The sequence below is a fragment of the Gorilla gorilla genome, chromosome 6 (genome assembly GCF_029281585.2).
Source record: "Gorilla gorilla gorilla isolate KB3781 chromosome 6, NHGRI_mGorGor1-v2.1_pri, whole genome shotgun sequence".
Classification (NCBI taxonomy): Eukaryota; Metazoa; Chordata; class Mammalia; order Primates; family Hominidae; genus Gorilla; species Gorilla gorilla.
Window position 1 is genome coordinate 55,179,029 of NC_073230.2, and position 21,113 is coordinate 55,200,141.

The following is a 21,113-nucleotide window of genomic DNA, read 5'->3' on the forward strand; positions in this document are numbered from 1 at the left end:
CACAACTCCACTTGACTTTGCAGAGTGGGTGGGGCCTCCTGGCAAGGGCACTGGCTCACCACGCTGTCTGATGAAAGCGTCCACTAAGTCAGCACTGTGTTATCTCTGTGCTCCTTGTGGGCTAATGTGAAGTTGACCCTCCCTGGGGACTGCTGAAATAAAAATCTAGAAGGCTCACATTAATATTATTATCATGTCACCTTTTTATATTTAAAGGCAAAGCCCTGACTTCTTCTGTGTGAATATGTACATGCAGATAGTACTCAGGACAAGTTGAAGCCACTGGAATCTAACACATGCTGGTGTGCAGAGCCATCCTCATCCACACATGGTGCAGCGCTCATCCACGCACAGGATATGGAGCTCGTCTCCAGGCTGGGACAATCGGGCCAGCATAAGACAGCCAGGCCACTGGGTACCCCATGCTGAGCACCCAGGCTTCCTGCAGCCTCCTAGACCCTTCTGGAGTTTAGACGGGGCTCCACATTCTCTTATGCTCAATGCAGTGATCTTAGAGGCCTCCCTCAGGAGCTGTTAATGAGTTTGCAGGCTGTTTCTAGTATTTTATTTCCTCAGGCTTATTACCCACCTTCCACTGTTTGTCATCTACCTATTTCAAACAAACCCGGTTTTGGTGTTGCAGGAGAAGACAGGATTCCAGGCCAGAGGGCTAGATCCCAGCCCAAACCCAATGAACACTTTCAAGCTAGGAGCCAAGTACAGTCACCTCCATGAGGAGGAGGGGCTACATGGGGTGGACGGGACATCCCTCTTTCTGTATCTATTGAAATGATAAAAAATATAGAACAGATGCATGGCTATCTACGTGTGAGTCCATCATGCTAATGCATATTGGAACATACACACTTCTCATGTAATGCTCACATAATGTAGACATTAAAATGCAGCTTATTTTAAATTTCAGTATCACTTACTGAGAAATACGGGCAGTATAACTGCTATATGCTACATATGAAGAGAGCAATTTATGGTCCTGAAACCATAAAGGGAATTTTAGGAGAAGGATGTCTTTCTATTACATAGTCCACAGGCTTGGTTTACTATGGAGAAAGAGAGAGAATGGAGCTAGCTGTCATGATCACAACACTCCTGGGTAAGGGGCAGATGAAAATACAAGTTAATGAAAGTCTCTCAGTCTCAGGTAACATGCCTAATAACCATTAACAGCATCCTTCACCAGGGCAGAAAAGCAGCAGCGTAATGAATGAAACTCCCAGAGAAGAGTGATTTTGAAATGTGCACGAGCTTTAGGTTTACATTCTCTCTCCACCTGCCTGAGCTCGGCCTTGTCCTGGACTCTCAGGCAAGTCCTCAAGTCCACCCAGAAGAAGTGCACAGTAACTCGCCCTAAACACCGCCCACTAACACTCTCTCGCCTGAGCCAGCTATGCAGACAGATGGATGCAATCAGGCCATGGACAGAGCCCCTGAGTTCCTGCAGAGATCCAGGGACAGTGATTAGGCACCCACTAATAACAGACAGGAAGGGCCACAAGGTACGTGTGAGAAGGCAGCTGGGGTGGCAGAGCTAGGGGCGCCCGTGCGGCACAATCCCCACAGAGAACGTAAAGTGTGGGATGGGCATTCTAGTTTCTTCAAAAGCACCAATGCTAAGCTGCCCGACAGGCACCACTGATGGTCCCATCAACTGCATATGAAGGGGCTGAACAGGAGGGTTCCCCACAGGATGCTAGGCAGCGATGCAAGGCCAGGTTGCCACCACACAGTGGATTTCACGGCCACATCCCTACATCTTCCCCAGCAAGATCCATCCTCATCCAAGGCTTCTGAGATATGACACAAGTGGAAACATTTCTGCATACGAGTTCTTCTCTGTAAAAATGGCGACCCCGCGATGCAGCGCCTGAGTGCCGCGCGCCTGTGACTCACGGGTAGATTTCTTACCACGTCCTCCTTTGTGCTGACTGGCTGGGCTGCTCAGCGGGGGCTCAGGTGGGCTGAACGGAGGATGGCGCAGGGCTGTTTTCACTGGAAAAGAAAGCAGAGCAAGGGGCTGTTGTCACCCTCCTTGGGCATGGAGCAGCACATGCAGCTAGTGTTACTTCATTCTTACCATACGGTGTCTCTGGAGACACAGGAAATGCTGGAGTTGAACACATGGACTCCTTGCTACTTAAAATTCTGCCATCGATAATATCGAGGTCCTGGGGATAGCCAGGGGTCATCGTCTGAAATCGGCACAGGGAGTAGAATGTGAGAACAGGGAGTCAAGTGAAGGCCCCTCCAAACAGCTGTGGTTGTGGCTCCCCCAGGCTGGCCCACTGAGCAAACCCCTCCTCTGACAGTAGGACAAGGAGGCCGAGGTCTGGATCCACTGCACAAAACCAGCCCACCTCTCCTAGCCATGGAAAACTGGAAAACACTTTCACGTTCAACAGTAAAGGAAGCAGAAGGTATCTTACGGCCCATCCTTCTAATACAATATACAGCTAATAAGTGAAGTAGACAGAGTTTGTAATGGTACAGGTAAATGAGTATCTCAATATTAAGCGAAAAAGCTGGATAAAACAGTCCTTACCCATGGTATTAATATATTCACAGATGCATAAAAAACGCATAGTATTTTAAATACATAGCACAGAAAAAAGGCCGGGTGGAAATATTCTAAATATTAACAGTGGTTTCCTTTGTGAGTCAAGACTATGAATAGCTTTTTTTTCTTGTGAATTCTGTAGCTTCCAACTTTGCCAACTTGAAAAGAAATCCCACCCAAGTCTAAAATAATTAATTGTTTTGGATACACCGACCTGCTTTACATCCATTCTGACTAGAAGCCTTACCTAGGCCTCTTGGAAGAGCAAGAAGCTCTCATCTGTGGCCCTCACCTGTGGGTCACCTCCTAGGAAGGTCTCGGAGGGAGGACTGAGGACCCTGTGTGATTGTGATGACCCTGAAGGAAGGCTGTGTGTGCCACTGGCTGCTGCTGTCGGGCTATGGAGAATGGCTAAGGCCAGGCCTATAAGAGCCCTACCTCGAACCCACACAACCCACCCACATGCTGTGCTCCTTGTGCCCATTCTACAGATTAGAACATAGAGGCTCGAGTGCCCTGAGTGAGGTGGCCTCACCAGCATAGCTGTCTCTGGGGTGCATTACCCAGGCCAGCTGACTGCACACTGTGCTCTCCCAGCCACACCGCTTGCCAGGTACAGAGGAGCCACGACCATATTTGTGAAACCAGGACGGAAGGTGGGCGCAGAGGATAATGCGGGCTGTATTCAGGGACAAGGCCTGGTCATTGCCCATTCACTCGGGGTTCCAGGACAAGAAAGGGAGTGGAATGGGCCCAGAAACTGGGACCTGGCTGTGGCACATACCTCTTTGACGTCCGCTGGTGAGGGGAATGGCGGCAGGTTTGGGGCATAGTCCACACCAGCCTTTCCCCATGCACATTTGGAGAAGGGCAGCTGCCCCCCAGCATCGTTGTCGTATTGCCCCAGGCTCAGCTTCCTGAGTCTCCCGCCCAGGGGCTGTTCAGCAGAGGAGCCTGTTAAAAAAGGGAGACAAGCAGGCTGCAGGGCGCTTCCTCAAGGCAGAGTGAGGCGCCCCTTCCTTAAATCTTGCCTGCTGCTTCTCAAAGGTATGCTGCATCCTGGTCACCACTGCTCTGGGAAGATGCTGTGGTTGCTGAAGGCAGCTGATGGGAAACCCAGGGCATTCTGAGACTCTCAGGGATGAACAAGGCCACAGCCTCGGAAATGTGCAGCTTCCCCAGGCCAGCATGCTCCTTCCAGAACAGGCCACTTGGAGATAGGAGCAAGCACCCGGACTCACTCTCAGTGCTGGGAAAGGACAGTGCCCGGATGGAATGCTGGGTGGGACTGACGATGACCCAGCTGGGAAGGAGGCCCCCACATGCCACCCCTGGTGTCCTGTCAGGACCAGAATGCCCTGAGGACCACACACCTGTGGTGACCTTGGGCAGAGCATGGCCCGACTATGATAATTTGAATCTTAGCAATGAGAAATTCTGGAGAGGGAAAAAACCTATTATTTCAAGCATCAACAATAAACATTCACCATCCCAATCTTTCCTTTCCAGAAACACCACAGGCGGTTATTCCTGACACAGATCCCCGGGGTCCCCACTCTTGACCAAATTCTGTTCTTTTTGTGTTGGTGAAAATGGGGGTCGGGCTGGGATCTAATTTTCTAAAACCTCTTCCCACGGATTCTTATCATTTGGCAGTTAGGAAAAACCTGCTGCCGGCTATTAAAAGAGGAATGTTTCTATTGATGACATAGTCTGAATATTCAAACCCAACAACACTGTCCCCTACAGTTTAGATTTAAACTATAAATACATAGTCCCTGTAAGTGTAGAGTGCAGAGTAGCATTTCACTGAAAGATGGAGTTTGATTCATAAACATGAGTGGCCCACATAAGGCTCCTCTTAGAATGACTTTGTTCCAAATTGGTTGATGGCCGCCCTCCAAAATACATCATGATAGTGACATACAGTCGTGCTGAGCCCATGATATGCCACTGACACCTCCTACATCCAGAGACTTCAGAAGCTCACAGGAATGCAAAGGTCGGCATGATAAAGAGAAGGTTCCACAGAGAGCGACAAGATGTCGACCCACCATGCCTGCCTGAGAGGAGCAGCAGGACTGCTGTAAGGGTTCTTGTTTCTGTCTGCAGCATGGGGGGCTCCACTGCCCAACCCTACCAGCTACTAGGTGCCACTCAGGTGGGGCTTAAGGAGGCTCCTGGGCTGAGCCAGGCTGTACACCACCCTCCCTGTCCCATGGGACATCTGCTCAGCACCACACAACAGCGACCAAGCAAGGGAGATCCAAACACAGGTCCTTCCAAGCAACCTTCCACCTCTTCCTTCCATCCTCTCTTCGGTTCCCAGCAGCTCCCTCCACAGATCCAGGGAAAGAAGGAGGAAGAAGTGTGCGTTAGGACTTGGGATTTGGGGTCTCAAGTGTATCCCTCACCAGCTGCAGGACATCCTCAGCCCCCATTTCTTTATGGGTAAAATGAGAATAATGCCTGCTCTCTTTTCCCTCCCACAAGGGGGAGGATTAAATGAAATGAAATGGCATATCTGAGAGTCCTACTCACACAGCAGCCCCTCACTACAGCACCCTCATCCCCATGGTGCAGTGGTCCTCATCCTCGCACTCACCACCCTCCACATGACGCAAGTGCTGCAGGCCAGGGAGGGGACCACCCTCACTCCAGTGCTCTTCAACACACGCATGCATTTGCAGCCATTCCAAGAATGAGTTTAAAGAGGGCTAGGGGAGGTGTGAGGTCACAAAGTCGGGCTGGCCCCATGCACCACCTGGTACTCAGCTCAGACGTGGAGTTTGTTCCTGAAGCAGTCAAGGTGGCAGGCGATAGCCCTGGGTGTTAGTGATGGAAAGGAAGTGCCATGGCCACAGGCAAGTGACTGAGAGCCTGGTCCCCTTCCTGGAAAAAGGAGCCATGCAGCTGGCCTCAAGGGAAATCATTCCACCAGGGAGGACCTATCTTTGGAGAGCACCAGGAGCTCCGCTGCCCTATACTGACATTACAGTCCACTCGCTGCCTAGAACTTCAGAGGTCACTTCCAGAGAGGTAATTTTCAAAGGGGAGGGAATAGTACTTCTGTTCAACATGCAAGATAATATGTGGTGTTTTATCAAAAATGACATGGCAGGATCATTCCAACATGCAGTGTTGCATGAAGCACACAGAAAAAATGGCTATGCAAATCACCCTGATTTGAGCATTGTACATTGTATACATTTATCAAAATATCACACTGGGCCCCATAAATATGTACAATTATTATGTCTCAACTAAAAATAGTAATAATAATAAAACTGTGGACAGTGTGGTCAAGTGTTCTCTTTGATCTGGAGAAGGAGGATGGGAAGTGCATGTTAACGCACTCTGACCTCAGGTCTGAGGTTGGAAACTCACTGGCTTCAGAAACTGAGGTCCCGTTAGGGTTAGCTGACAACAGCCAGCACAGCCTTGCAGCTGCACTCGAAGGCACGTCCAGGTCGTAACAGGGTCCGAAAAGGAATTTCCAGGACTAAAACATAAGTCTCAATGCAGGACGCTTAGACTTCTTCTAACCTTTCAACTTGGAAGTTTCCTTCAACATGTCTCCTTTAGAGCGGCTAGGGAATACAATCTGTGCATGAGCTGACACAGAGCCAACAGTGGGCTCCGTCCTGGGCGTCCCACACCAGAGGCGGCTCTGAAACACAGGCATTCTGTGAGCTGGTCCCAGAAATGTCCCTGTTGAACACATGGATTTGAAACTGTTCCTCAATTCTCTCTCTCCCCAAAGAATTACAATGAAAAACAGAATGTTCTTCATTCAAAAAAAGTCTCAAAAAAAATCAATCTTCATTTAAAAAAAGTCTCAAAAAAAATGTTCTTACTATCCCACCTCCGGTGCTTGTGCTCAAATCCGTGTGGCACCATGTCTGGTTAAGCAGAACTACATGCTTCTCCCTCTGGATGGATCAATACTTCTCAGTATCCTGCCACTGGGACCACCAGGAGTAAGATGGTTTCCACAACGGAGGAAACTCAGCGACGGAGAGCAGCTGTGGGTCTGAGGCCAGAAAGAGGCTCTGCAAGTGCAGGAAGAATGGGGGAGTCAAGGCACCTGCAAAAGCAGGGCCACCGGGCCCTGGATTCCAGGATGTGGCCTGTACAGAAAGTGTGGCTTCAGCCCTGCAGGGTCCTGCTTTCCATTTCCAAAAGTGAAAAGACACAGGCACACAAGGTCAGCAAGGCTCAGGCCTCTGTGGGGTGTGGAGATCCCTTCCTCTCGGACTGCAAACCTTGGAAATGAGAAGTTTGAAACGCCAGGAAAAAACAGGACAAAATGAGACAGGGTTTAAGATATTGCAAAACCACTATGTGCTAGGATGCACTCACAACTGCCCAGGAGGTAGTTACAAAAGAAAGAAAAACAGGAGACCAACATTTATCCAGCAACAGTGACAGTCTAAGCCTGGGCAGGTGCTCTCATAGAGAAAAGCCCATTATCACTCCATTAAGGCAGCCTGCTATGTCTTTTTTGCAGACAAGGAGAACGGAGGCTCAGGTCTGAGTACTCATCCTACACCACACAGCATGTCAGCAGAGAGCAATGATTTGTCACCACATGTATCTGACTTTAAAATCCACAACTGCCAACTCTATTCCTCTGTGGTCACTCTTCCTTACCCACTGGTGCCTTTCTTTCCCTTCCATCCCTTCCCACCCCAAAAAGCCTACACAGGGCAGACAGGGGCCCCATGAGCCCTGGGAGGCACTGCCCACTTCCACTGCCTGTGGTGACAGAGGGGCCCCTGGGATCAAGATGGCTACCCTCATCCTGCTGAGGAAGGGGCACTCTTCCTCCCGGACATGTCCTGATGGGGCAGCCAGCAAAGGCTTCACAAATTCTTCTGTTTCTCATGTGAATTTCAGATTTAACAATGGTTTATTCTTCCCAGTCTTAGGAAATCTGCCAAGTGTCTAAGTAAATACATGGGGTCTAGCAGAGAACCTGGTGGGGGTGCATTTCCAAAGGGTCTGAGTGCACAGCAGTCTAGAGAAAAGGAAGGAGGGACAGTTTTCAAGTTCTTCCCATCTGAGAGTCCTTGGCTACGGGGAAGGTCAGAGAAGAAGAGAGAGGGCAGCTTGCTCAAGGCGTTGCTACCGGGCTGGCGGGAACTGCTGTTGAACCCATGTCCTGTCACCAGCAGTAGATGCTCACTCAGAGGCCAGCCCGGGGCCACTTGGCAGGGGTGGACTCTGCCTCTCTGCTCACAGGGGACGAGTCCTCAAAGCCATCTCCAGAATGAAATAAGAACGACACAAAGCTGGCTTAGGGGATCCTACAGATAATGCAGCAAAGGCGGGGGCTTGGCACACAGTTACAGGCAGTAAGTGTTATAATGGGCCACACTCAAAATGGACTGTTCATGTTGTCATTAAAAGTCAAGTTTATGGAACTTGAAGTGGACAAACACGCTCCAACTAAGTGACAAAAGACAGTGGGCAAAGATGCATGTGTAGTGTGGTTTCATTTTTATTTTAAAAACTAAGAAAATGTCCTAAAATGCTCATAAGAGCTTCTCTCTGGGTTGTGTAATTCTAGGCACCATTCATATTTTTTCGGAAATGTTTCTATCTTTCAGGGTTTTCGCTAGTAATATGTATTACTTTTTAAAATTAGGGAAACAACACAGAGATTACCTTCGAGAGGAACAAAGCTTCTTTTATTTTGTAGTACTCTGTGCTGCTGTACTGAATTTCCCTAAATCCCGTTCTAATTTTGCATTAGTATTAGTTCCTGTATTCTCCCAAACTCACGTCTTTGATCCTTACACTTTTCCTTCTCTCTGATAAATCTCCCATGTCTGATAGCCATATGAAAATTAATGTGAGAGGTAGTTATCTGGACCAATATGCTCAGAGGAGATGTGGAAGCGACATTCTCATTTATAGCGAGCAGGGCTTATGCTTCCCAGAGGTTACAATGCAAGGCGCCCTGCAGCAGGGGTCTCTCTCTCCCTTCTTTAATTATTCGACAAAGGGGATCTCTGTGCTCCTTTAATTGTTCAACAGAGACCCAAGGCAGGCCCACTAGCTGTCTTCTTCAGGCAAGACAACTTGAACGTGAGACTCCACGCTAGGTCCAAGGTAGATGCCCAGGAAGCCCAGTAGTGGAACAGAATCCAGTCAAGGCTCCGGTGCCACATCCAAGCCCAGGACGTTCCACCAGGCACTGCCTCCCTTTAACCCGTGCACAACGTCTAGGGCAGAGATGGCAATGGAAGCCAGGCCACGGCACCTATGTCTGCTGTGTACAAGAAAGAACCAAGGAAGGCCCTAGGGCACGGGTGCGACAGTGAGCAGGAACTAAGCTCAGAGTGGGGTTACAAAACGGGCCCCTGTCCGTGAAGAATGGACCACGCTAGGAGTGCGCCCTGGAGACTGGGGCTGCCCCTCCCACACACCCCGCACCTCTCTCACAGGCACACACCCACACACTCACATGCACACAAACTCTCATGTGCTCCCAGTCTCCGGCACTTTTTCACACCCACACACTTGCAGACACATGTATGAACACTCACTCTCACATGGTCTCTTACACACATTTTCTCATAACACTCATGCAGACTCAGCCACTCATGCATTTGCACACACACTCTTACACCCACGTCACTCACACACCTGCATACTTCACACTCTTATAGTCTCTCACACACTCTTACACTCATACACCCTTGCACTAACACTCTCACCCACACTCACACAACAGTCACAAGCAGACACACACACTCATGCTCTCACACTTTCTCATATACTTACCCTATACTCACTGGCACTCACACACGTGCAGTCTCTCAGTGTTTTTCATGATAGACACATTGTCACACTCACACTCAGTCTGTCTTGTACACTCACAGCCTCACACAGTCTCACACTCATTCTCACACTCACACTCACGCACAGTCTCACACCCTCACTCACACCCACCCTGTGCTCCAACACGGCCCCACAGCTGCATGTGCTGCTCACAGACGGGTGGTCTGTGATGGTAGAGGGTCAGGTTCTGCATTCTGAATACTGGCCCCACCTCATCACCCTGTATCTGCAAACCTCACACCTGTGTCAAACAAGCCCTTCTCCCCACCTGGGAGCTGCCTGTCAGGAAGCCAGGGCGCTGGCTGCTCCTGGAGGTCCGTCCTTTCCATCCTGGCCCCTTCTCCAGGCCGAGGCCACCCATCAGCAACTCCACTGTAGAGAGGTTGGTTCCTGGCTCCCTTCCAGGGGCAGATGCAGCCAAAGGCACCCTCTTCTCACTGAGAGCTGCCCCTCCACTCAAGGCCCCCAGATCCTCATCCCATCTACTGCTCTGACTAGCCCAGCCCCTGGGTCCACAGGTGACTCCATGGCAGTGGTGACTTGCGCTGGGTCTCGAGTGTGCACACAGAGCCCACAGCCCATGTGCTACCCCAAAGTTACACCAGGGACTTCCAGAACCACTCTTTTCATGTGGCTACAGGTGGGGCAGAGGTGGGAGAAGCAAAGCACTTTTGCTTCACACTCTGATGTCTGGGTGACCTATGAGAGGCCACAGCTTGGGGACATTTCCTCAGGCGGTTCATTTGCTAGCTCTGGTACGCTGCCTACCAGGATCAATGCTCACCTCTCCAGAGAAGGTCTGCATAAACAGCAAGCTCCGAGCTTGCACTGCCAGCTCAGAGGGCTCTTGGATTGCTTTCTGAGGACAGAGGCAGTAGCAGCCAGCTATCCCAGGTGGGGACAAGGATCAGGTCTTATTCAGCTCCAAAGTCTGTCCAAGCTGAGACACCCTGCGGGTTCAGTACTTCTTTGCTAAGTCGGTGAGTTCTGAAGGGGTGAAGAGGTGAGGGGTGAACAGGTGAGCCCTGGGCCACCTGTTAGGAGCCCTGGCCCTGAGAGGTAAGGAGGTGAGGGGTGAACAGGTGAGCCCAGGCCACAGGTTAGGAGCCCTGGCACTGAGGCACTGACTTCTGAATTAAACCCAAAGGAGGCCCTAGCACTTGGTAAAACACTCTCTCTCTACCCCAAATCTCTCTTCCAAAGTGACTGATTTATAGTTTTCTTTAGTATGATGTTCTATCATTGCAGAAGATTAGAAAAACACATAGAAACATATGGAAGCAAACAAGCTCCCTGGAACCTGTGAAGAGCCACATACCTCAATGAAGACACACATGACTTTTACATTTCTTTTTCCTCACTGAGGCTTAATTCCTGAGCACTCCCCAAGGGAATCATTTAATTGTTTGAGTCCATCAATTACTTCTTACACACTTCACATCAATGTGAAATGACCAGCACCTGAAGCAGTCTCTTCCTGTCCCCTAGCCTCCCTCCTACCACAGCCCAGCACCCCTCCTCCTCCACCCTCCTCAGCTGCCCTGGTCTTGCTTGGGACCACAAGGGGCCTCGCCCTACAACCATCCTATCCTTGAGCGTCTGGTAAAACTGCAGGGGCCAGCAGTGTAGCCTCAGGTCTCACTCCGCAACCTGCAGCCCTCCCACTCACACCTGCAGAAAGGGGAGGTATGGCCTTCACCAAGAATATTACATTATATGCATCAAAAGGAAACAAACAAACACAGAGGACAAAGCACACACACACACACGCACACACACACACACACACACGCACACACACAAATTCCAAGGTACGACAAAGAACTGGCCGTAATGCAATGAGATTGGGCAGTTTGAACAATGAAATCATGAATTGAATAATGATATTGTTAAGGCCTATTCTCCGAACACTACTACAAAACTGTCCATGCCTATATATTTTTCTGTTCAGTTAAGAAGTCAAATTCAGGAAAAGAGAAGCAAAAGGAGACCTCATGGGAGCAGGAGAGAGCTGCCACCACACAGATGGCTGTCATCTCTGGAAGGAGCTGATAAGGGGACAAGAGGGACCTTGCCAGCACTGGAGAGCATCTGCAGGGCTCTGGGCGATCCACCCTCCCACCCCCAGCTCCCCAAGGTACCCCTTCTTAGAAAAACCAAGGAGAAAGGGAACAAAACCCAAGCTCCCACACAGGGATGTTCATGGGCAAAGGGCAGCTCCCAAACCCCTGGGGTGGGGCGAGGGGGCACCTGAATCTGCCTGCACCCATGGCACCCACACCCTGATCTCATACCTGTGCCCACCCTGCTCCCAGCCTGAGGCCCAGGTGCTGGGGAAGAGCTGCCCTTACTTCCCTGCCAGTTCCCAGCCAGGAAAAGAAAAAGAAAAAAATCCTGCATCCTCTCCTTACAAAGGTCATGAGTACTCAGTGCAGAAATCTCAGGCCCCTTGAACCCCCAGTGAACACAGACCCCGGTGATCTGCAGGTGATGTGCAGCTTCACCCACTCCATGCAGCTGGGGTCTCTGTGGAGGGAGGAACAGGCAGTGGCTTTTTCTTTACACAGTCTTGTGCCCCTCTGGTCGCGGTGACACGCTCATTGTCCACCAAAACATGACATGGTGACATGGTCTCCAAAGGTCACATGACTGGACGCTGCCCATCTCTTTGGGCAGTCCCCACACCAGGCATTTAGCTGTCTTCACCCAAGCCTCCTTCCCTCCAGACACTGGGTGCTACCCACCCAGAGCCTCGGGAACCACGTGATCTTGAGTATAAAATGGGACACATGCCCCAAAGTCCCCTACACTGCCACTCCCAAAGACCAGCATGTTTCCTCATTTAGCAGTCTCACTGTTATTCACGGGTGGAGCCGGCGTCAAGGACAGATAAGGAAACGTGCTGAGGGCTGCCCAGCCAGCAGGTTGCGCAGGGTCACCTGAGACTCCGCCACGCCCAACAGGATCTGGGATTCACCACAGGGTGCAAAAGGACACCGAGCCTGGGAGGCAGTGGGACGCTCAGTCATTCCGGCCCCACAGGAGGAGCTGGGGATGGTGGGGCCTCAGCCCCAGGTGCCTCCTATGACGTGCCTTATCCAAAGCCACCACAACAGGGTGGGGGACAGTCCTGACAGGGAATCCTCACGTGCTCTGAGGAAAGAGCAGGAAAGCCAGTCCTTGACTGGGGGCACCCAGGGGCCTCGTGAGAAGGGGCTGCATCGCCATCAGAGCCCTGGAGAATCAGGGATTCAGGCCAAGACACTGTGTGCTGTACTAAACACATGTGGGACTGAACTCAGCCCAGCCTGGGGGTCACCCCTGAGCAGTCTGAAGTGCAGGAGAGGGCTTCTCAGATCGCTTAGCCAGAAAATGTTTTTTAAATTTTGTTTAAAACACCCACAGAGCTCTTCGGCAACTTTCCACCTTGTCCAAATACACTGAACTCCCAATTATGTAAACTAATTGAGAGTGTAAAATAACACATCCTGATAGGTAAGTCAGTACTTATGTTGACCCTGAGCTGTGATTCTGTGATTCAGACTGCTCTTGGAGACTGATCTTTGCCAGCGCACGGCCTGGCAGATCCCGGGCCCTGAGCCTCTGCTGGGAAGTGGGATGAGGGAGGGGAAGGAAGATGGGTCAGGTGTTCAGGAGCAGACACCCACCATGCTGCCCACTCACACACTTCATGTCACTGCATTCTCTCCACTGTGGGGTCACATAGCCCACTCTGCCCTGGTGAAATAAAGCCAGCACCCAGGTGGAAGGCAGCCCATGGGGTCGCCTGCCTCTGCCTCTCATAACTAATACATGACTGTTGGCTGTCCTCTAAATTCCACAGCAGGGTCACAAATCTTAGAACCACCCTGCGGCACGTTCCAGCCTCAATGAGCCAAGGGCCAGCTCTCCTGGAGGCTGGGACACGCACCTAAGTCGAGAACTGCAAATATACAACAGTGGTTCTCAAAGGCTGTTGTCCACCTTTTATCACTAAAATCCTGAAGCTCGGGCCTCACCTGTGAAGTCAGAACCTCCAGCGTGAGACCTAGGTGTCAGTATTTTTAAAAACTCCCTAGTGTTTCCAACACACAACCAAGCTCAAGAATCACAGCAGGTCTCAACCCTGCATTCGCACTGCATTATTTGGGGAGCATTTTTAAAGCAAGTCTGACATCCAGGCCCCACCAGGGCCAACTCAATCTGCCACCCTCTGGAGGTAGAAGCAGGTACCCACATTTTTAGCGTCTGCATTTTTAAAGCTCCCCAGGTGACTCCAACATGCAAGCTAAAGTGTCCAACCCCTGTTCTAAAAGAGACGGAATCCGCTCCCTGAGCAAATCTTCAGGATGCAATATTGACTAAGACAGTAGACCTTAGGTGCTCTTACACAAAAGTAACTAGGTAAAGTGGTGAATATGTCCATTGGTTTGACTGTAGTGATCCTCTCCCTATGTATAGGTATAACAAACAAAATATCATGTTAAACACCTTAAATAAATACGATGATAAATAAGTTAATTAAAACATAGAAAAAGCAGGGGCTGGGCACAGTGGCTCACGCCTGTAATCCCACCACTTTGAGAGGCTGAGGAGGGTGGATCTTTTGAGCCCAGGAGTTCCAGACCAGCCTGGGCAACATGATGAAACCCAGTCTCTACAGAAAAATACAAAAAAAAAAAAAAAAAAAGATCCAGGCATGGTGGCACATGCCTGTCGTCCTAACTACTCTGGAGGCTGAGGCGAGAGGATCAATTGAGCCCAGGAGGTCAAGGATGCAGTGAGCTGTGATCACACCAACTGCACTGCAGCCTGGGTGACAGAGTGAGATCCTATCTCAAATGATAAATTAATTAATTAACTTAAAAAATAAGAACAGGTGAAAACTCATGACACGCTAGAACATTACCTATTTTAAAACATGCCTTCTTTCATTTTCTATCTGGGCACTAGAAGGTAAAGTCCCCATAAGCTACTGATTTATCTTGATGTGATCTTCTAGGAATGAAGCGCGACATCACACAGGTGTGCCTGATAGGTTCTGGAAGCTCCCTTGCATTCCTAGGAGTGAAAACAAATAACAGGCAAAGACTGCTTCACGGTGAACTTGAGGCCTCCAGACTTCAGCTCATTCACACACACACACTAGTCTTTTCGAGACAGTGTGTAAAAGGAGGCAGGGTGGCATGACAAGGATGCCCCAACACTCCTTCGAGCTGAAATGCTCCCAGAAATGGTTTTAGGAGTCTTCTCCCAAAACTGAAACAGGACTGATTGACCAGCCCCTTCCACGTGGAGGGCTTGCGGTTTTTTACAGCGTAATGTGTTAGGAAATCATTAGCCAGGGTTCTGACGGACATATCAAGACCAACCCAGGGAAGAGCCTTCCCCTCCCAGGCCCACCCTCCCTCAGTCGCGCTGTCTTCATGCCTAACCCTGATTCTAAGAGAACGGGTAGGCACCGGCAAAACTGCAACAGAAGGCGGAGGGGGAATCTAATTTTTTAGATTGCAAAATTGAAAATTCTTTCCACTGGGAAACACTGAAGTCCATGGCTAGGTGGTGGCATTTCTTCTAAAAAGGCATATTTAAAAGGGAAATGATACGTCCACACAACGAAGCCCTCCAACATGAGAAATGCCAGCAATACCCCATGTTTTGTAAGTCAACTGTAACCTTACATGCAGATGTGAAAAGCTGCAAACCACAGAAGGGGGACCCCCGCCTGCCTCACACACTGCCCCGCCCCAAATACCTCATCAATGGGGCTTCTGTACAGGCTTCAATGCCTGCCTGTTCACGTGCATTGGTTTTCTTTTTGGATCACCCCCCATCACGTGACCTTACTGGCCTCTTCCACTAACACTTCATCTTTTTTTTTTTTTTGACGGAGTCTCACTCTGTTGCCTAGGCTGGAGTGAAATGGTACGATCTTGGCTCACTGAAACCTCTGTCTCCCCAGTTCCAGTGATTCTCCTGCCTCAGCCTCCCGAGTAGCTGAGACTACAGGCACGTGCCACCATGCCTGGCTAATTTTTGTATTTTTTAGTAGAGATGAGGTTTCACCATATTGGCCAGGCTAGTCTTGAACTCCTGACCTCGTGATCCACTCACCTTGGCCTCTCAAAGTGTTGGGATTACAGGCATGAGCCACTGCGCCCGGCCAACATTTCCTCTTTTAATCACTGTGGCGTTTATTATCCCATGCCTCAGTACGGATACAAAAGCTGTCCACCTTCAGGGCCACATGGGCTGCGCTGAACATAAGTGTGGCCACAGGTCCACCAGGCTGATGAACTGTGGGGAGCGACGCAGCCAGTGACTTCTGAGCCGTGGGAGCCGGCAGTGCTCTCGGGAGTGTGGGCAGCCTTGGGTGCACAGAGAGGGCTCACCCCTCATCCCAGGTCCTGGCATGAGGCCCATGTCAAGCCACAATGCAGTGGACATGTGGCATGACTGGAAAAAGACCATGTTGCTTTATGTCCCTGAGACTGTGGATTTGTCGTAACTGCTCCATCCTGACAGAGGGAGAGAATTCTACCACCACCTACCTAGGATTCCATAAATTAGCAGTTCCCCTGAGCCAGCACTCAGGCCGTTAGGGTCACACAGATCAGCCCACTTCCAGTGCAGCTTAGGCAGAGCTTCTGGGGACAAATGAAACACCCCAGAGACCTGGTGATACCAAATGACTTTCAAGCATCAGTGGGGAAGTTCCCCAGCAAGTTACAGAGCTGTCACAGGACCTAGCAACCCCTCTCCTGGGTAACACCCCAAACAACTGAAAGCAGGTGTTCAGACAAACACGGGCACACCCATGATCACAGCATCACCATTCACCAAGGCCAAAGGTGGGAACAACCCAAGTCTCCACCGAGAGAGGAATGAATAAACAAACTGTGCTCTATCCCAGCTGTGGAATATTACTCTGCCAGGAGCAGTACTGAAGTTCCCACATGGGCTGTAACACATCCGGCTCGAAAACATCACACACCACGTCACAGGAGCCAGCCACAAAAGGCACATATTTTGTGATGCCATTTATGTAAAATGTCCACAGTAGGCACATCCCCAGGGACAGGAGGGGATGAGTGAGTGCCAGGGGTTTGGCAGGGAGGTGTGGACAGGAAGTGACTTCAGGGGGTATAAGGTTTCCCTTTGGGATGATGACAAATTTCTGAAACTAGATAGTCATGATGGTTGCACAGCAATGCAAATGTCCTTACTACCACTGAACAGTACACTTAAAAATGATTAAAATGCTAAATTTTATGTTATATGTATTTCACCACAATAAAAAATTAATGAGTATTTTTTAAACCTGAGGGATGATTTCTGTTTTCTAGTGTGGGCCGGACCAAAGATTTTCATCTCAAAATGCATATGACTTTATTGTGAATTACTTTCTTTTTATTTTTCCTTTGACATGAGTGTTAGGGTGTTAAATTTAGTTTTTAGTATGTGCTTAAGGAGGTTATATTCGCTATGACTTTCATCTCAGAAGAGTAAAGGTGGCGTTAGAAGGTATCTGTTATAGAAACGATACTTCATTTTGGGCCTGAACCAGTGAAGGTCCCTTGATGTAGCTATCACGGGCAGTGTGGACTGAGCAGAAGGTGGGCTGGAATCCACACCTCAAAGTCCCAGAAGGCCCAGATAGCACCTTCTCCTCTGTGGCCCTAGCCTCTCAGCAGTGTTTCAGAGCGCCCACCAAGGTGGCAGGGTGGGAAACCAAGGCCCCCTGCTTTGCAGAGTGAGAGTATCTGGGGCAAATGGAAAGCTTCATCAACTCTAAAATTTCAAAGTTGGTTTTATGCAATAAAAAGAAAGTAATTGCAATGGCAGTTTCCCCAACAGACTTGAGTTTCTCATTCTAAAATGTTTTCCGAATTGGACACCCACAGAGCTCCCTGTAGTGCAGTGGGCTGACTCGGTTATTAAATGTGCACTCACATACACATGGCCTGCTGTTCATACCCACGGCCCTAAAGCATCGGGGTCTGAAGGTGGAGAGGAGCTGTGTCTAGTCCTGACCCCTGGGCAGGAGTCTCTTTTTAGAGTTCTCAAGGCACATAAATATCCCATCTCTCTCAGCCACCTCCAGAGACTGAAGCTCACAGATGGAGAAAAAGCCTTGTTTTGCCAGTGGTAGCAAACAAAGAGCAAGAGTCCCTCACGCACACATGCCCAGAGCCCGGGGCCCCGGCTCCTTGGCTCCCAGACCTCCTCTATCCTGGTTCTCTGATGCGAGTACCAGGAAGTCCCTCTTATAAGACCTGGGTCCTAGGACCTCACTCAGCTGCCTGGAGGGGGTGGTGGCCAAGGGAAGCCTCTCAGAATAAAGGTGACCCTGGGCTGACTGTGACCATCCAGAGACAGCCCCCGAAAGGCAGAGGTGCTGCCATGAGCCCTGGTCTCTTGCTGACGCCTGAGTCCTTGGAGGGCTCCAGGAGTGTCTATGCCTGGTGCTGCGGTCACTCCTCCATCCTCCACCTCAGATGCGCACGCTGGTGTCTTCCCCCATGCTCTGAGGGCCCAGCACTGGCGGGATGACGCCCGTAACTGGGGACTGCTCAGTTATAACACACAGTATGGAAATAACGACACCTGGACTTTTAGAAAGCACCATGGATCCCCTGTGTCCCTAGCACGGATCTGAAACCCCCATACCCAGATCACTAATAGCCAAATCCAAGGCCCCTTCATTCTTCCAATGTCCAGCTGCTACGGGTGCAGGCGCTGGGGCCCACTTGCTTACTTCCCTCCCTCCCTCCTGAGATTCTTCCTCTGCAGAGTTGGAGGCCAGTGCCACCCCATGGCACCCCCATCCTGCCTAAATGCTATCCTCCATTGTCTCTGGGCCCTTAATAGAGCTCCCAGGCTCAGTGCACCTTCTCAGTGCCTTCTATTCTGGTAAGACAGTAACCATGCCAAAATAAATAAATAAATAAATAAAAAGCAAGCAAAGGCCCAGCCCAAGACCCCAAGGCTCGCCTCTGCCCTCAGGGAAGAGCCACACTCCTTGGCCCCCATCCTGGCCCTCCATGGTGGGGCCTATCTGCATCTCCAGCCTCACTCCCCAGCACTGAACTTCCCTGGCACACTATGCTTTCTCCCGGTCCGCCTCTCCTCCAGACCATCTGCCTGGTAAGGATCCCTCTGCCTCACAAGGCCTGGCTGAGAGGCTCTGGCTGAGCACCCCCGGCACGTTCCCCAACTCTGGAGTTGAAATGAGGTGGGACTGTCTGCCTGTCTCCACTTTGTGAGGCTGTGAGCCTTCTGCCACGGAATCAGAGCTTGCAGATAAGCTGCTTTCTGAATCCTAAAGCGCTCTTCCAGCTTTCACATTTGGTTCCTTTGGTTAGGGTTTAGCACACAATTTAAATCAACAGGCTCTCCATGGTCAATTATTAAGAGCTTACAGTTTCCATTGCTCTGAACTTTCTTTAGGATGCACAGGTTATCAGCCATGGGTTAGCACTAACAGAGCAGATGCCGAGTCTGGGAGGGACATTAAATGCCTGGTGGGAATGCCACAGCACTATCTGCAAGCAGAACAGGGCCTGCCAGGTTGCTGTCATCACAGGGTGGAGGTTGATGTAACATGAATAAAATATTTTGACAACATGAAGCAAAGAGCCCTCAAGGTATGAAAAAAAACCACAGAACTGGCTTTTTGCCACCCACGGAATCATGAATTTCACAGGTTGAGTCATTTCTTTTGTTACTGGGATATCATCAGTTGAAATATTCTCCCACTTAAAAGGGTATGATGCAAAAAACCCACCACGTGCAAGCTGAAACCAGGCTGAGACCCAGAGCGGGGCGGGGACAATGAGCCTGGCAGCAGCACCCAGGGGCTCTTCCACAAAACACCAGTGGCAGCAGAAGTCAGACCAGAGTGAGGGAGCAGGGCCTCATGGCTGGCAGGCACTTGTGGGGAGTAAAATGTCCCCAAACCAACTCCCTGAATCTCACCCATTCTACAAGAAGGATACAAAACTGTGCTCACTGGCACAGAGAGCAACCAGGTCTCAGCCACCAGAGCTTTGTGATACCCCACCTCTGGAGGGCCTCTCTCTGATCTTGTGGGTGGGCAGGGCTACTCTACACTGTCCAGCGATAAATCTCCCCTCAGTGCCCATTCAGCAGAGCAATTCAGGTCTCAAAAGGATCATTTGCAGTTCCGCCTGTCCCAGACCCCTGTATTTGCAAACATATGTCGAACTCTTCCTGCATGCCAGGGAAAAAAATTAATGAGCACTTCCCTCAACAGGTTTACTGGCTGGTGTAAGAGTGTGAGTTTAGTGGAATTAGGACATAGCCATGCGGTGCAGAGTCAGAGAGATGAGAGCTCTGTTACGTGTCCTGGTGAAAATGAAGGTACCTAAAACAGTGTAGGCACTCAGAGTAATAGCTCTTACTATTACCAACATCATCAACATCACCATCACTAACACCACCATAAACATCATCACTATCATCACAGTCATCACCGTCATCATCACTATCACCAAAGCATCATCACAGTCATAACCATCATCACTGTCATCATCACCATCACCATTACCACCATCAACATCATCACAGTCATCACCATCATCACCATCACCACCATCAACATCACCATTACCACCATTAACATCATCACCACCATCAACATCACCACCATCATCAGAGTCATTTACCATCACCATCACCAACATCATCACAGTCATCACCATCATCAGGGTCATCACCATCACCATCATCATCACCATTACCACTATCAAGATCATCACCACCATCAACATCATCACAGTCATCACCATCATCAGGGTCATCACCATCATCACCATGACCATCATCACCATCAACATCATCACCACCTTCAACATCATCACCATCATCGTCATCATCACCATCACCAAACAATCATGACCATCAATATCATCACCATCATCACCATCATCTCTGTCATCATCACCATCACCATCATCACCATCACCACCATCAGCATCATGACTATCAACATCATACCCATCACCACTGTCATCACACCTTCACCACCATCAACATCATCACAGTCATTATCACCATCATCAGGGTCATCACCATCAACATCAGCACCACCATCACCATCATCACCATCATCCCAGTCATCACCATCATCGCTGTCATCATCACCATCACCATCATCACTATCACCACCATCAACATCATCACCACCATCACCGTCATCATCCACCATCACCACCATCAATATCACAGTCATCACCATCATCATCATCATCACTGTCATCATCACCATCATCATCATCAGTCATCACCATCATAAGGGTCATCACCATCAACATCATCACCACCATCAACATCACCATCATTACAGTCACCACCACCACCATATCCATCACCACCATCAATATCATCACAGTCATTACCATCATCACCATCACCATCATCATCACCATCACCATCATCATCACCATCACCATCACTGTGATCATCACCACCATCAGCAGCAGCACCACTATTATTATTATTAATGTGCTGGTATGAAAGACTTTCTCAGGAAATACTTAGCCTTCACATATAATTTTCCTCTCATAAATAATGCAGGATGCACAGAAGTCCCCCGGAGGAGCACAGGGCAATGCTATTCCCAGCTCTCTACCACAAGTGGTGGTCTTTCTCATAATGAGGACATAAT

At 49.8% G+C, this 21,113-nt stretch overlaps 1 protein-coding gene across 3 annotated transcripts in view; it reads right to left on the reverse strand.

The window, feature by feature from the left end:
- The window catches only part of TNS3 (tensin 3), a 307,051-nt gene that overhangs the window by 68,034 nt on the left and 217,904 nt on the right, over positions 1 to 21,113 (reverse strand). For all 3 annotated transcript variants that reach the window (XM_019031413.4, XM_031012945.3, XM_055347356.2), the window contains exons 18-20: positions 3,360 to 3,529; positions 2,096 to 2,210; positions 1,927 to 2,010 (exon numbers count right to left, since the gene is read on the reverse strand). In XM_019031413.4, coding sequence (XP_018886958.3) covers positions 1,927 to 2,010; positions 2,096 to 2,210; positions 3,360 to 3,529 — 369 coding nt within the window. The remainder of the gene's footprint in view (positions 1 to 1,926; positions 2,011 to 2,095; positions 2,211 to 3,359; positions 3,530 to 21,113) is intronic.